This window comes from Microcebus murinus, chromosome 13, assembly GCF_040939455.1.
Source record: "Microcebus murinus isolate Inina chromosome 13, M.murinus_Inina_mat1.0, whole genome shotgun sequence".
Classification (NCBI taxonomy): Eukaryota; Metazoa; Chordata; class Mammalia; order Primates; family Cheirogaleidae; genus Microcebus; species Microcebus murinus.
Genome location: NC_134116.1, coordinates 57869519 through 57884310, shown reverse-complemented (window position 1 = coordinate 57884310; position 14792 = coordinate 57869519). Strand labels below are relative to the sequence as shown.

At 39.1% G+C, this 14792-nt stretch overlaps 1 protein-coding gene across 3 annotated transcripts in view; it reads right to left on the bottom strand.

The window, feature by feature from the left end:
* DGKH (diacylglycerol kinase eta) overlaps window positions 1–14792 on the bottom strand; it is a 170887-nt gene that overhangs the window by 20843 nt on the left and 135252 nt on the right. For all 3 annotated transcript variants that reach the window (XM_076009416.1, XM_076009418.1, XM_076009417.1), the window contains 5 exons: window positions 13594–13707; window positions 13196–13330; window positions 5370–5530; window positions 4317–4422; window positions 2513–2605 (listed from right to left, as the gene is read on the bottom strand). In XM_076009416.1, the coding sequence (XP_075865531.1) occupies window positions 2513–2605; window positions 4317–4422; window positions 5370–5530; window positions 13196–13330; window positions 13594–13707 (609 nt within the window). The remainder of the gene's footprint in view (window positions 1–2512; window positions 2606–4316; window positions 4423–5369; window positions 5531–13195; window positions 13331–13593; window positions 13708–14792) is intronic.

Sequence of the window (14792 nt, the reverse complement as noted above, 5' to 3'; positions counted from 1 at the left end):
CATTTTTAAAAATCTGGATAGATTTAATTTTATCCTTACTTCCCAAAGATTATATAAGTAGCTACAGTGACTTTAAAAACTTCACAGAAAAAGTATTGCTTTTGGTGCTTCTTCTATGTAAACCCCTTCCATTCCTCCTTCCAAGCATCTATCTACTCATTCTTGTTTGCACAAGTGATTAGTCTCATTATTCTACTTATTTGTGCCAAAATTCCTTCCAATTTACATAGGTCACCAGGGGAACAAATAATATTTCTTAAATTGGCCAAAAACTTGTCATATAAAAATAGCCAAGAAGGTGGCACTCTCCTGGTCCACAGGCAAATAGAGACACCAAGCCCAGGCACTCAATAGCTAGACTGTGAGATGTCCCTCCCAATAGCTAGACTGCAGAAAAATCTCCTTGAGAATTTAAAGGATAAGTTTAAGAAAAACAAAACCTATGAATCTCAGAAAAATTTGTGATGAAAAACTGTTGTAAAAATCAGGACAAAGAAAAAGGCTAAATGGCTTGTTATCTGGAATAGGGTTTGGATACTTTAAAGAGAATTTAACTGGTCACGTGTTATATACATTAACCCATTAGAAACAGTTATTAAAATACATTTACATGTTCAATGCATGAATAAAGGTGAAATAAACATTGTCATGCACAGAATTGGAAGGCAGTTGATTGGATTCTAGTTCTGGCCTTGTGACTAACTAAGGGAACTAACTGTGGGAACTAACTAGTTCCCATCACTAAGGGAAGGTTAATTGATTTCAGGAGACTTAGTTTCCTCCTCCAGAAATAGCACATTGTGACTAGATTATTTCTGATGTCTCTTCTAGCTAACCAATGCTTTTATAAAGTACTTTAAAATTATAGAGTCCCGATATATAGGTTCATAGAATTTTAGAACTGAAAGTTCAGAAAGAATATTACTATTTTTTATTATAAACTTCTTTTTTGTTTCTTCTTGCTATCCAAAGTATCTTCCACTTCTAGTAGTTAATAAAAATATGAAGATTCTTCACTCTGTTGTACAAAATTTACTACTTTCCTTTAAGTCTAAGAATATATGTCTTATAAAATTGATAAAATGGTTATTATTCATTCTAGACGTAAAATAAAAAGTAAACCTTAGTTGCTCTCAAACATAACCAACTCTTTATTGTGATATAACTATTGTCAAAGTTGTTGGTAAAATTCTATATAATAAGCCAAACATCCACATTTGACAACAACAGAGAATTAAAAGTGGGGGGATATCGTTCCATACTAATATAAAACAAATGGTAAATATTAGCAACGTTGTATTCAGCAGATACTTCTGGTGTATAGAGAACAAAAGTACAAAATAATTTATGCTTCTACTTCTTGTCAGAAATTATCTTAAATATATTTCAAATAACACAAAAAAATACATGTAACTCAATATAAAAATTGAGACCCAAGTCACAGCTCACGGGATTTTCTACAGGACTTATTTCAGAAGAGCAGCAGAATATTCTGGTTAAAAACAGTGGTGGCAAAAATAGCCAAAAAGGTGGCACTCTCCTGGTCCACAGGCAAATAGAGATGCCAAGCCCAGGCACTCAATAGCTAGACTGTGAGATGCCCCTCCCAATAGCTAGACTGTGAGATGCCCCTCCCATTCAATCACCCACTGTGCCACATACTATGATTTTTAATATCACTTTTATTTAGGTATATATATGTGCTCAAACACGAGAGGCAATTACTGTCAAAAGAAATGTTTTAAGATCACCACCTATCAATTAGTCAGAATTGTAACAAGGATTTAAAAAATAACTAACACATCAAGCCTTCTACCCAGTGCCAACAGCGTGTGTGACTAAGCCACAATCAAACTCTAGGTGGCGACAAGACCCAGTAGGCTAGAACACTGGACACTGGCGAGGTATCTGTAAAGCAAGGCTGACTCTGGGGCTGAGCAAACAGGGCATCCGCCGGCTTCTAGCATTTCTGATTGAGGTCCAAGAACTGCAGTCAGATTCAGGCTTTGCCTACATTTGATTTCCAGGACCAATCTGAATGAAACTAGGGATCGTTCTTGAATTTAGTTCTTTAAAATTGTGTCTAGAAAGCGTCCTCTTGTAAGCAAATCTGGAGGACCATACCGGTCATATTTCAAATGTTAATGGAGGGTTTAATAAAACCCACGGCTTCCTCTACTCGTGTGTGGTAATGAGTGCCTGAGGAACGTCTATTAGGCTTTATAAAGCTCAAGTCTCTCAAAGCTGACTGGGGAGAGCGGGGCTGCATAAAAACATGATGGTACACGTGAAGGGAAATCTTTATTTCTGTTAGAGCCTAGCCTGACTCAGAACTCCCAATTTCAGTCAGACATGTGGTTGAAGACAAAAGCTAGGTAAAAAAGAAGCTCTAAGTATGGAGGCCAAAAGGCTATTCTGCCTTCGAGTCTGCTGAATGCATGTTCTCTAATGAAGGTGAGGCCCATACATTTATTTCATCATTCTTATGTTATCAATCATTTTCCTTCCTTACCAAAGGAACCCTGCCAACTAGTAGGGACTCCGTTTCATTATACAGCGCCTTCACATTGATGGCTATTTCCGTGGCGGTGTCTCTCGTAAGACCCTAGAAAAGAAGAATATCAAGGACGTGTGATTCTATGTTCAGTTTGGATGCCATCACTAGTAAATGCTTTCAATTTTATTCTCACAATTTAAATTTACAGCACAAATATTTTTAAAATTTACCAAAATTCTATAATTGCAAAATTTCATACTCGCATTTATTAGTGTGAATATCTCTTCTAATTTTGTATCACAGAACTAAAAGAATGCTCTAATTACAGTGAATACACTTAGGATCACATCTCCTTCCTACAAATATGTATATGCTAATACCAACTTGTATCTATTTCCATAAAAAAGCTAAGTCAAAGAAAATGGTATCTTAAAAGGGGCATTATCTGATTATAGTTCTAACTACTGATTTTCACTTTTAGTAACTCCAACCAGAGTGCTTTTTATTTTTATTTTTTAATTTCTTTTTTTTTTTTTTTTGAGGTCTTGCTCTATTGTCCTGGCTATAGTGCAGTGTCATCACAGCTCACTGCAACCAAAAACTCCTTGGGGCCAAGAGATCCTCCTGCCTCAGCCTCCCCAGTCACTGTGACAACAAGTGCGCACCACCATGCCTGGCTGATTTTTTCTATTTTTTTGTAGAGTTGAGGTCTCGCTATGTTGCTCCGGCTGGTTTTGAACTCCTGGCCTCAAGCAATCCTCCTGCCTCGGCCTCCCAGGAGTGAGCCACTGTGCCCCGCCATCAAATTGCTTTTAGACCCTAATCTTGAGAATAAGCATTTACTTATATATTAATTCAGGTAACTTCAATTGAATAATTAAAAGAATAAAATAATGCTATCAGTTTTCTCTATACTATAGCATTCTACCATGTACCACATTTCATAGCACAAGAGTTATATTCTATCCATTCTATTATTAGCTTCTACATTAAAACTTTTACAGAAGCGGGCCGGGCGAGGTGGCTCACGCTTGTAATCCTAGCACTCTGGGAGGCCGAGGCGGGCGGATTGCTCAAGGTCAGGAGTTCAAAACCAGCCTGAGCGAGACCTCGTCTCTACTATAAAAAAATAGAAAGAAATTAATTGGCCAACTATATATATATATATATATATATATATATATATATATATATATATATAAAATTAGCCGGGCATGGTGGCTCGTGCCTGTAGTCCCAGCAACTCTGGAGGCTGAGGCAGTAGGATCGCTTGAGCCCAGGAGTTTGAGATTGCTGTGAGCTAGGCTGACACCACAGCACTCACTCTAGCCTAGGCAAGAATGAGAGACTCTGTCTAAAAAAAAAAAAATTTTACAAAAGCATCAATTTCCAGTTTAGTAAAACAAAATGAAGTAAGAATAATTTCTGTGCACAACCTCAAAAATGAATGAACATCTCTAACAAAATGCACACTGACGATACCTAAGTTTGCCCTTTATCGAGGTGCAAGGGAGAAAGAAAAAGAAGTAAAAAAGGAATGCAGCAGTTAAAAAAAAAGAATTAAAGGAATATGGTAAGGTGACAAGTGACTGAAAGTGAAAGAAGAAAAAATGTAGAGAATTTAAGGGCAGTAATGGAAAAATGGCAGGAAAAGGAAAATAAAGAAAAAATTGCCAACAAATTTACTATAAACTTCTGGTAGAGACTCATATAGACTACATATATTTCATTCATAAGGTGTGGCATATTTTACAGTATTAAAACATAAGTGTAACACCAAAAGAATCTGTGGAATGAGAATTTACCATTAGATCCTCACCTCCGCGCACCGTGGATTGGCTTTATTCAGTGCATGGGAACAGGCATTCACAGCGTGGGCCAGTTCTTGCTCCAAAAGACAGTGAATTGTGGCTGCATCACAAATCCTAAAAGCAAAAATGAAGCAAATGAACAAAAAACTTTTTTGAACATTGCTGATTTTTTTTTTGAAGTATAGAAGTGGTAGGATAAAAGAAGTGAAAAAAAGTAAAGATAAATAAAAAAATATTTTTTTACATGGTTGCTCAATTAGGAATGGCAAGGAGTAGATTTACAAGTTTAAAACCCCATTGCAACAAAGAGTTTTAAATTTAAAATCTTTATATAGTTGGGTGTGGTAGCTCACGCCTGTAATCATAGCACTCTGAGAGGTCCAGGTGGGAGGATTGCTCAAGGTCAGGAGTTTGAAACCAGCCTGAGCAAGAGGGTGACCCCGTCTCTACTATAAATAGAAAGAAATTAATTGACTGACTAAAAAATATATATAGAAAAAATTAGCCAGGCATGGTGGCACATGCCTGTAGTCCAAGCTACTCGGGAGGCTGAGGGAGAAGGATCGCTTGAGCCCAAGAGTTTGAGGTTGCTGTGAGCTAGGCTGACGCCATGACGCCATGGCACTCACTCTAGCCTGGGCAACAAAGCGACACTCTGTCTCAAAAAAAAAAAAAATTATAAGGCAATAGATAAGTGGTAGTTTAGCATAATGATTACGTATAAAGTGGGAAGCTAAACAATAATGGAAGGAGTATGATGTGGCAGGGTAAGCTAAGCATTGTATTTCAGGACATCTAAGGTCTGGACTGCAGAGGACACGTGTGTGTGTGTGTGTGTGTGTGTGTGTGTGTGTGTGTGTGTGTGTGTGTGTGTGTGTGTGTTGAAGAGGACCTGATAAAGGAGGGCAGCAATTGTGAGGCACAAACAGGGCAGGCAGTGAAGAAGAGTAATTGTGTCTCTTGACACCACAAACTACTGAAACCATGTGTTACCATTAAAGAAACAAAACTGGCTGAGAGCAGAGTTCTCACAGTCTAAAGAGCCAGCAGAGCTTCCATACCTGGTAATAAGCTCCTCTGCAGCCTGGGAGCACAGCTGCATCTGGGACACCTCTTCCGTGGCCAAGTCATTGGGATGGATGTACAAATGGGTTCGGAGAACTGGTTTACCAGAGTCACACTTCTGTTTATCTTCCCAAGACTTCAGAGTGTTTTCAAAGGCCTATTTAAAATCAATATTGCAATGAATTGTTAGTTTACAACTCTGAGGCACATATAAATGGGTGCTAAAGTAGAACTACGATGGCTTTTTCTCTAATCTAACACCTCATTAAACAAATTGCAAGCATAAAAAAAGACATTTTAAAGTTTTTCAGTGTATCACAACAAAAAGTAATAGAGTCCATGATGATGAATAACATAGAAAAGTTAAGAAAAAAGATTTTATACTTCAATATTTACTATTTTATATATATTAGATGGGAGGAATATTGGCAGTCTTATTTGCTAAGGTTATTTGATTGGTTCACAGGATGATAAAATATTTTGGCTTATTTGCTAAAGGTCAACCTTTCTTGGAAAGGCAAAACTATAAAGAGAGTAAAAAGATCAGTGATAGACAGGGCAGGAGTAAGGGAGGGAGGTAGAATGAATAGGTAGAGCACAAGGAACTTTTAGGGCCATGGAACTATTCTCTATGACACACTAATACAAGTGATTATACCTTTGTCCAAACCCACAGATGTACTCAAAGAGTAATGTAAACTATGGACTTTGGTTAATGATAATATATCAATATTGGCTCATCGACTGTAACAAACATGCCACATTAATGCAAGGTGTTAATAACAGGGGAATTTATGTATACAGAGAAGAGGTAGGAGGAAGTATATGAGAATATAAATTAGAATTCTCTGTACCTTCTGTTCAATTTTTCTGTAAACCGAAAACTGCTCTTAAAAAAGCTTTAATTTTTAAAAAAACTATTATAAATAAATATTTATTCATATTTAAAACCACAATGACCTCAATGTCAGATTTAAAAGACTTAAACTTAAAACTTAAATCTTTTTCCTTGTCTTCGATTTTGCAGAACAATTTCAGATTTATAAAAAACAACTTGAACCAGAGCAGCCCGGAGACCAGCAGCAAGGGTAGGTGGATTTTCTGTTTCCCCTCCCCTCCATTTGGGACTGCTGGTGGGCTCCCCAGTGGGTGGAGAGACCTGCGGACACCAGCCCAGAGACCGCCGCCGCCAGCCAGCGGTGAGCCTGTAGCATACGTGGCACCAGGTTCCCAACTTCCTCCGGGCACCTCCGTGTGCACAGACCCGAGCCGCGCGGCAGGCACCATATTGCCTCCTCCTCCCCTCCGCCGACCCTACCCACGGCTGCCCAGAGAGACAATACAGCCACCAGCCAGAGGCACCTCCAGGTAACGGGACCTTCCCTTTTGGGACCCTACAGCTGACTCAGGGGAACTCAGACTGTGAGCTCCCTACCCGCCCGCCCTCCCAGGTGCTGCTGGCACCGTGTTCCCAGGAGAACGGGGCCGACTCAGAGGCTGAGAGACATAGACCCAGCTTGGGCTCCCTGTGGGTGAATTGAGACCGGAAATCCTCTCCCTGGTGGGGATACAGTTTGAACTCTGGGACCCAGAGGTCGGACCTGCAGACCAGATCCCCTGCACCGAGGGCTAGCATTGCCCGGGGCACAGAAGGGTTATACGTGAACAGCCTACTGAGGTGTGTGTGCCTCCAGGGGCGGATCGGCGTCCTAGAAGGCAACCCCCCTCCCAGGAGAAGGCCGTGCGCCCAACCCAGGTGGCGTTCCTGTGCAGGGAACCTCCCCGCCGACATCACAGTCCCGGGAGGCCTGGTGGCTTGTGGTCTGGCCTGCTGGCAGAGGCCCAGGAGTAGCTGTGGACTTGGGGAGGGTGGAAAGAAGCAAGGCCCGCTCCAGACTGCGGGTCTCAGACAGCCCCACCCCCACACCCAGACTTTCTGGCTGAGTGGGACCATTCCAGCCACACCCTAACAGCTTTCCCTGGAAGCAGAGAACAGAACTTTGACCCCTGCTAACGGCCTGAGAGCAGGCTTACCCAACCCAGCTCCGCCCAGAACAAGAGCTGATAACAGGACACAAAATTAACAGCATAGCCTGTTCCTCCAAGCAAACGCCACCTACTGACAGGGACGGCATCTTGCACAGCCTTTCCAAGGCACCCACTGACTCAATATACAGGGAGTGGTCCAATTTCACCCACACACACCACCTAACGCCTCAGAAACTAAACAAGGTGTGTGAATACCCAAACAATACCCAAACTTAAGGAAAGAAACAACAACTGATCGACATGGGAAGAAATCAGCGAAAGAATTCAGGATATATGAAGAAACAAACGGAAAACACACCCCCAAAGAAGAGCACCAGCCCCCTAGAAATGGACACCAACCAAAATCAGGCAACCAATATGACAGAAGAGGAATTTCGTATGTGGATCATAAGAACACTCACCCAGCTGCAATAACTCAATAACCAACACAAAGAAACCACAAAAAGCCTCCAGGATATGGAAAAAGAAATAGACACAATGAAGAAAAGTGTAACCGAACTCCTGGAAATGAAGAATCAATTCAAGGAACTACAAAATACAGTGGAAAGTCTCAAGAACAGGGTAGATCAAACAGAAGAAAGAATCTCAGAGCTTGAAGATAACACCCTCCAATTAAATAAATCAGTCACAAAAATAGAGCAGAGAAAGAAAAGAAAAGACCAAAGCCTACAAGAGCTGTGGGATTATGTGAAGAAACCTAATGTGAGGGTCATAGGGTTACAAGAAGGGGAAGAAGACAACACTCAAGGGTTGGACAAGCTGTTTGAAAATATAATAGAGGAAAATTTCCCAGGCCTTGCTCAAAATCTTGATATACAAGTTCAAGAAGCTCAGAGGACCCCTGGGAGATTCAACGCAAACAGGAAGACGTCATGACATGCAGTCATCAGACTGACCAAAGTATCAACTAAAGAGGCCCTTCTAAGAGCTGTAAGACAAAAGAAGCAAGTAACATACAAGGGAAAGCCAATTCGAATAACATCAGACTTCTCTAATGAGACTTTACAAGCAAGGAGAGACTGGGGCCCCATTCTTACTCTTTTGAAACAAAACAATGCCCAGCCTAGAATATTGTTCCCTGCAAAACTAAGCTTCGTATATGAAAGAGAAATAAAAATATTCTGAGACAAGCAAAGGCTCAGAGAATTCACCAAGACAAGACCAGCCCTACAAGAAGTACTTAAAACAGCGTTACGCACGGATCATAATAATAATCCACAAATATAAAAACAACCAAAACCCAAAGATATTAAAGGCCAGATATTACAATGGCTCAAGACAGAAATCATACCAACAACATCCAACCCAACAGAATGATCAGTAATCTACCTTACCTATCAGTTCTCTCAAAAATTGTGAATGGCTTAAACTCTCCACTCAAGAGACATAGGCTGGCTGAATGGGTAAGAAAATACAGGCCAAGTATATGCTGTCTTCAGGAAACACATCTAACCTGCAAGGATGCATATAGACTAAAAATAAAAGGGTGGAGATCAACATTCCAAGCAAATAGAAGCCAAAAGAAGGCTGGTGTGGCAGTTCTAATTTCAGATGATTTAGTTTTTAAACCAACAAAAGTAGTAAAAGACAAAGAGGGTCATTATATAATGGTGAAGGGCACAGTCCAACAAGAAGAGATAACAATTTTAAATATATATGCACCCAACTTAGGTGCACCCAGATTCATAAAGCAAACCTTACTGGAGCTAAGCAAATGGATTAATAGCAACTCCATAATCGCCGGAGATTTCAACACCCCACTGACAGCACAAGACAGATCCTCCAAACAGAAAATTAATAAAGAAATAATGGACTTAAACAAAACTCTAGAACAATTGGGTCTGACTGACATGTACAGAACATTCTACCCAAAATCCACTGAATATACGTTCTTCTCATCAGCTCACGGGACATTCTCTAAGATTGACCATATCCTAGGACACAAAGAAAATCTCAAGAAATTTAAAAAAATAGAAATCATACCATGTACCTTCTTAGATCACAGTGGAATAAAACTAGAAATCAACCCTAACAGAAACTCACATTTCTACACAAAAACATGGAAATTAAACAACCTCCTACTAAATTATTACTTCATAAATGAAGAAATCAAGACGGAAATAAAAAAATTCTATGAAGAAAACGACAATGGAGAGACAAGTTATCAACTCCTCTGGGACACAGCTAAAGCAGTTCTGAGAGGAAAGTTTATCTCCATAAATGCCTATAACCAAAAGACAAGAAGATCACAAATAGACAATCTAATGAAACGACTCAAAGAGCTGAAAAAAGAAGAACAGACCAACCTCAAACCCAGCAGAGGAAGTGAAATCAACAAGATCAAATCAGAACTAAACGAAATTGAAAACAGGGAAGCTATTCAGGAGATTAATAAAACAAAAAGTTGGTTCTTTGAAAAAATAAACAACATTGACACACCATTGGCTAAGCTAACGAAAAGCAGAAAAGAGAAATCTCTAATAAGCTCCATCAGGAATAAAAAGGGAGATATCACAACTGATCCCAAAGAGATACAAGATACAATTTATGAATACTACAAAAATCTTTATGCACACAAACTGGAAAATGTGGAGGAAATGGACAAATTTCTAGAAACACACAGCCTCCCTAGGCTCAACCAGGAAGAAAGAGATTCCCTGAACAGACCAATGTCAACAGCTGAAATAGAAACAGCAATTAAAAATCTTCCTAAAAAGAAAAGTCCCGGTCCAGATGGCTTCACACCCGAATTTTACCACACGTACAAAGAAGAACTAGTACCTATCTTGCAGAAACTATTCCACAACATCGAGAAGAACGGAAACCTCCCCGACACCTTTTATGAAGCGAATATTACTCTGATACCAAAACCAAGAAAGGATGCAACAAAAAAAGAAAACTACAGGCCGGGCGCGGTGGCTCACGCCTGTAATCCTAGCTCTCTGGGAGGCCGAGGCGGGCGGATCGTTTGAGTTCTGGAGTTTGAAACCAACCTGAGCAAGAGTGAGACCCCGTCTCTACTATAAATAGAAAGAAATTAATTGGCCAACTAATATATATACAAAAAAATTAGCCGGGCATGGTGGCACATGCCTGTAGTCCCAGCTACTCGGGAGGCTGAGGCAGAAGGATCGCTTGAGCCCAGGAGTTTGAGGTTGCTGTGAGCTAGGCTGACGCCACGGCACTCACTCTAGCCTGGGCAACAAAGTGAGACTCTGTCTCAAACAAAAAAAAAAAAGAAAACTACAGACCAATATCCCTAATGAATATAGATGCAAAAATTTTCAACAAAATCTTAGCTAACCGAATCCAGACACCTGTCAAAAAAATAATCCACCACGACCAAGTGGGCTTCATCCCAGGGATGCAGGGATGGTTCAACATACGTAAATCTATAAATGCAATTCACCACATAAACAGAAGCAAAAACAAAGATCACATGATTCTTTCAATAGATGCAGAAAAAGCTTTTGACAAAATTCAACACCCTTTCATGATACGAACACTTAAGAAAATAGGCATAGAAGGGACATACCTAAAAATGATACAAGCCATATATGACAGACCCATAGCCAACATCATACTGAATGGGGAAAAATTGAAATCATTCCCACTTAGAACTGGAACCAGACAAGGCTGCCCACTATCTCCACTTCTGTTCAACATAGTGCTGGAAGTCTTGGCTACAGCAATCAGACAGGAAAATGGAATCAAAGGTATCCAAATAGGGGCAGAAGAGATCAAACTTTCACTGTTTGCTGATGATATGATATTGTATCTAGAAAACCCCAAAGATTCAACCAAGAAACTCCTGGAACTGATCAATGAATTTAGTAAAGTCTCAGGATACAAAATCAATACACAGAAATCAGAGGCATTCATATACGCCAACAACAATCTAATTGAGAACCAAATCAAAGACTCAACTCCCTTCACAATAGCAACAAAGAAATTAAAGTACCTAGGAATATACTTAACCAAGGACGTAAAAGACCTCTACAGGGAGAACTATGAAACACTGAGGAAGGAAATAGCAGAGGATGTAAACAGATGGAAATCCATACCATGCTCGTGGATTGGCAGACTCAATATCATCAAAATGTCTATACTACCCAAACTGATCTACAGATTCAATGCAATACCTATTAAAATCCCATCAGCATTCTTCACAGATATAGAAAAAATAATTTTACGCTTCGTATGGAACCAAAGAAGACCCCGAATATCAAGAGCAATTCTAGGCAACAAAAACAAAATAGGAGGCATTAATATGCCAGATATCAAACTATACTACAAAGCTGTAGTAATTAAATCAATATGGTATTGATTTAGGAATAGGAAAAATATTGGAATAGGAATATTGACCAGTGGAACAGATGTGAGAATCCTGATATAAAACCATCCTCATATAGCCATCTAATCTTTGACAAAGCAGACAAAAACATACGCTGGGGAAAAGAATCCCTTTTCAATAAATGGTGCTGGGAAAACTGGATAGCCACCTGTAGAAGACTAAAACAGGACCCACACCTTTCACCTCTCACAAAAACCAACTCACGCTGGATAACAGACTTAAACCTAAGGTATGAAACTATTAGAACTCTAGAGGAAAAAGTTGGAAACACTCTCCTAGACATCGGCCTGGGCAAAGAGTTTATGAAGAAGTCCCCAAAGGCAATCACAGCAGCAACAAAAATAAATAAATGAGACATGATCAAACTACACAGCTTTTGCACAGCCAAAGAAATAGCCATGAAAGTAAACAGACAACCTACAGAATGGGAGAAAATTTTTGCATCCTATACATCCGATAAGGGACTGATAACTAGAATATACTTAGAACTCACGAAAATCAGGAAGAAAAAATCAAATAACCCCATTAAAAACTGGGCAAAGGACTTGAACAGAAACTTTTCTAAAGAAGACAGAAGAATGGCCAACAAACATATGAAAAAATGCTCAACATCTCTAATCATCAGGGAAATGCAAATCAAAACCACAATGAGATATCACTTAACCCCAGTGAGAAAGGCCTTTATCAAAAAATCTCCAAACAATAAATGCTGGCGTGGTTACGGAGAGAGAGGAACACTCCTACACTGCTGGTAGGACTGCAAACTAGTTCAACCTCTGTGGAAAGCAATATGGAGATACCTTAAAGTGATACAAGTGAATCTACCATTTGATCCAGCAACCCCATTGCTGGGCATCTACCCAAATGATCCAATGACACTCTACAAAAAAGACACCTGCACTCGAATGTTTATAGCAGCACAATTCATAATTGCAAGGCTGTGGAAACAGCCCAAGTGCCCATCAATCCAAGAATGGATTAATAAAATGTGGTATATGTATACCATGGAATACTATTCAGCTCTAAGAAACAATGGTGATATAGCACATCTTATATTTTCCTGGTTAGAGCTAGAACCCATACTACTAAGTGAAGTATCCCAAGAATGGAAAAACAAGCACCAGATATATTCTCCAGCAAACTGGTATTAACTGAGTAGCACCTAAGTGGACACATAGGTACTACAGTAATAGGGTATTGGGCAGGTGGGAGGGGGGAAGGGGGCGGGTATATACATACATAATGAGTGAGATGTGCACCATCTGGGGGATGGTCATGATGGAGACTCAGACTTTTGGGGGGAGGGGGGAAAATGGGCATTTATTGAAACCTTAAAATCTGTACCCCCATAATATGCCGAAATAAAAAAAAAAAAAAACAACTTGATAAAATTCTAGAAGCACGTTTCTTTTTACATACTCTGTCCCTTGTTAGCATCTGAGCTCTGTTTTTGTGCACAATCTTGATAATCCCTGGAGGCTGAACCCATGCTTCGCCATCCACCTGCACTGGGACTCCCTCATCGCCAAATATAGTGATCTTTACTGTACGGCACTGAAATAAAACACACAAGTTACTTTTGAGTACAAATCATCCTGAGAAACTGACACTCGACCTGCATTCAGGCTTGAATATTAGTCTGTTCTGTCAGGTGGACTGCTATCCTCTACCACTTATAATGACATGGTAGCAACTGACATGACAAGAAAACCAATATTTTATAGATGAATATCCAGTGTAGGAGTCATTCGGGAATAGCTTCCCCGCAACCCTCTGTGGCCCAAGGAGTGCAGTCAGGTTTGATTAGAGAAACCAACCTGGGCTATTCGATGATGCTGCAATTTAATGACCCTTGAAACTGCCATTTGCATGCTATCAAATATTGCAACGACTTCCAGGATCTTGTCATCAAATGATGGTGCAGCAAATATCTGAAAGGAAAAACTACATTACACTTCCACTGAAGGTATAGGTGAAGTGGTGCATCAAGCAATGTAAACTCTGATATGTAGAGATATGTTTAAAACTTATGAAAACAATAAGCATAACAGTAAATAAATATTATTAGGCAATGAAACTCCAAGAAAAAAAATCTCTAAAGATGGCTTAAAGTAAACAATTATAGTTAAAAAAAAAAGGGGGTTTTCAAACACACATGGATATGATATGCATATCTCTCATAAAACACTCTTTGGACCAGTGAACGAATATATTTCTAAATAATTCATCCAGGTCTAAAATGTGTTAAATATCTGTTTATACATAATTCAAATGTCTTAATAAGATGCTGCATGTAAATTTGGGGAAATCTAAAAAACCTGAAAGGTGTTATAGTTTCATAAGGTTAAAATTAATGAACATGCAAATTATAATCCAGTTCACTTGGTATGTCCTAAAAGAAATCTTTCAAGGTGTTACAAACAATATGCATATGTGCTTTATATTTTAATACAACAAATTTTTAGGGTGCTTGAGAGGATGGAAACAGAAGCCTCAGGATCAAAATCATGTACACTTGCTTTGCCTTTACATTAGATGCATTTTCACAAAATCAGTTTACTCTAAAATTTTAACTTCAGGCTGTATTACTTTGTCTTTTTTACTTTCTCTTTTACTATATCATAAGTAATATCCTTGTGAAAAAATATTCAGTATAAAGTAGTATCCTAGTTAAAACTTTCACTGAAAATATCAGGACATGAATTTGCTAACATTGATAATTTCTTATAATTTTTGTTATCAGATTGCCACAATTTAAAGCCTGTGTCTGCTATTTACTAATTGTGGAAACTTTGCCTCAGTTTCTTCAGTGGTAAAATTCAGATTAAAAAATGTGGGTATTAAATAACGAACATGAAGCCATGAAGCTTTTACAATATCATCTTACTTCTTAGTGGGTGTTCAAGGATTGTCAGTTTTATTTATCTTTTATTTTCTTTTTTTAAACAGAGTTTCACTGTTTCCCTGGCTAGGGTGCTGTCACATCATCATAGTTTATAACAACCTCAAACTCCTG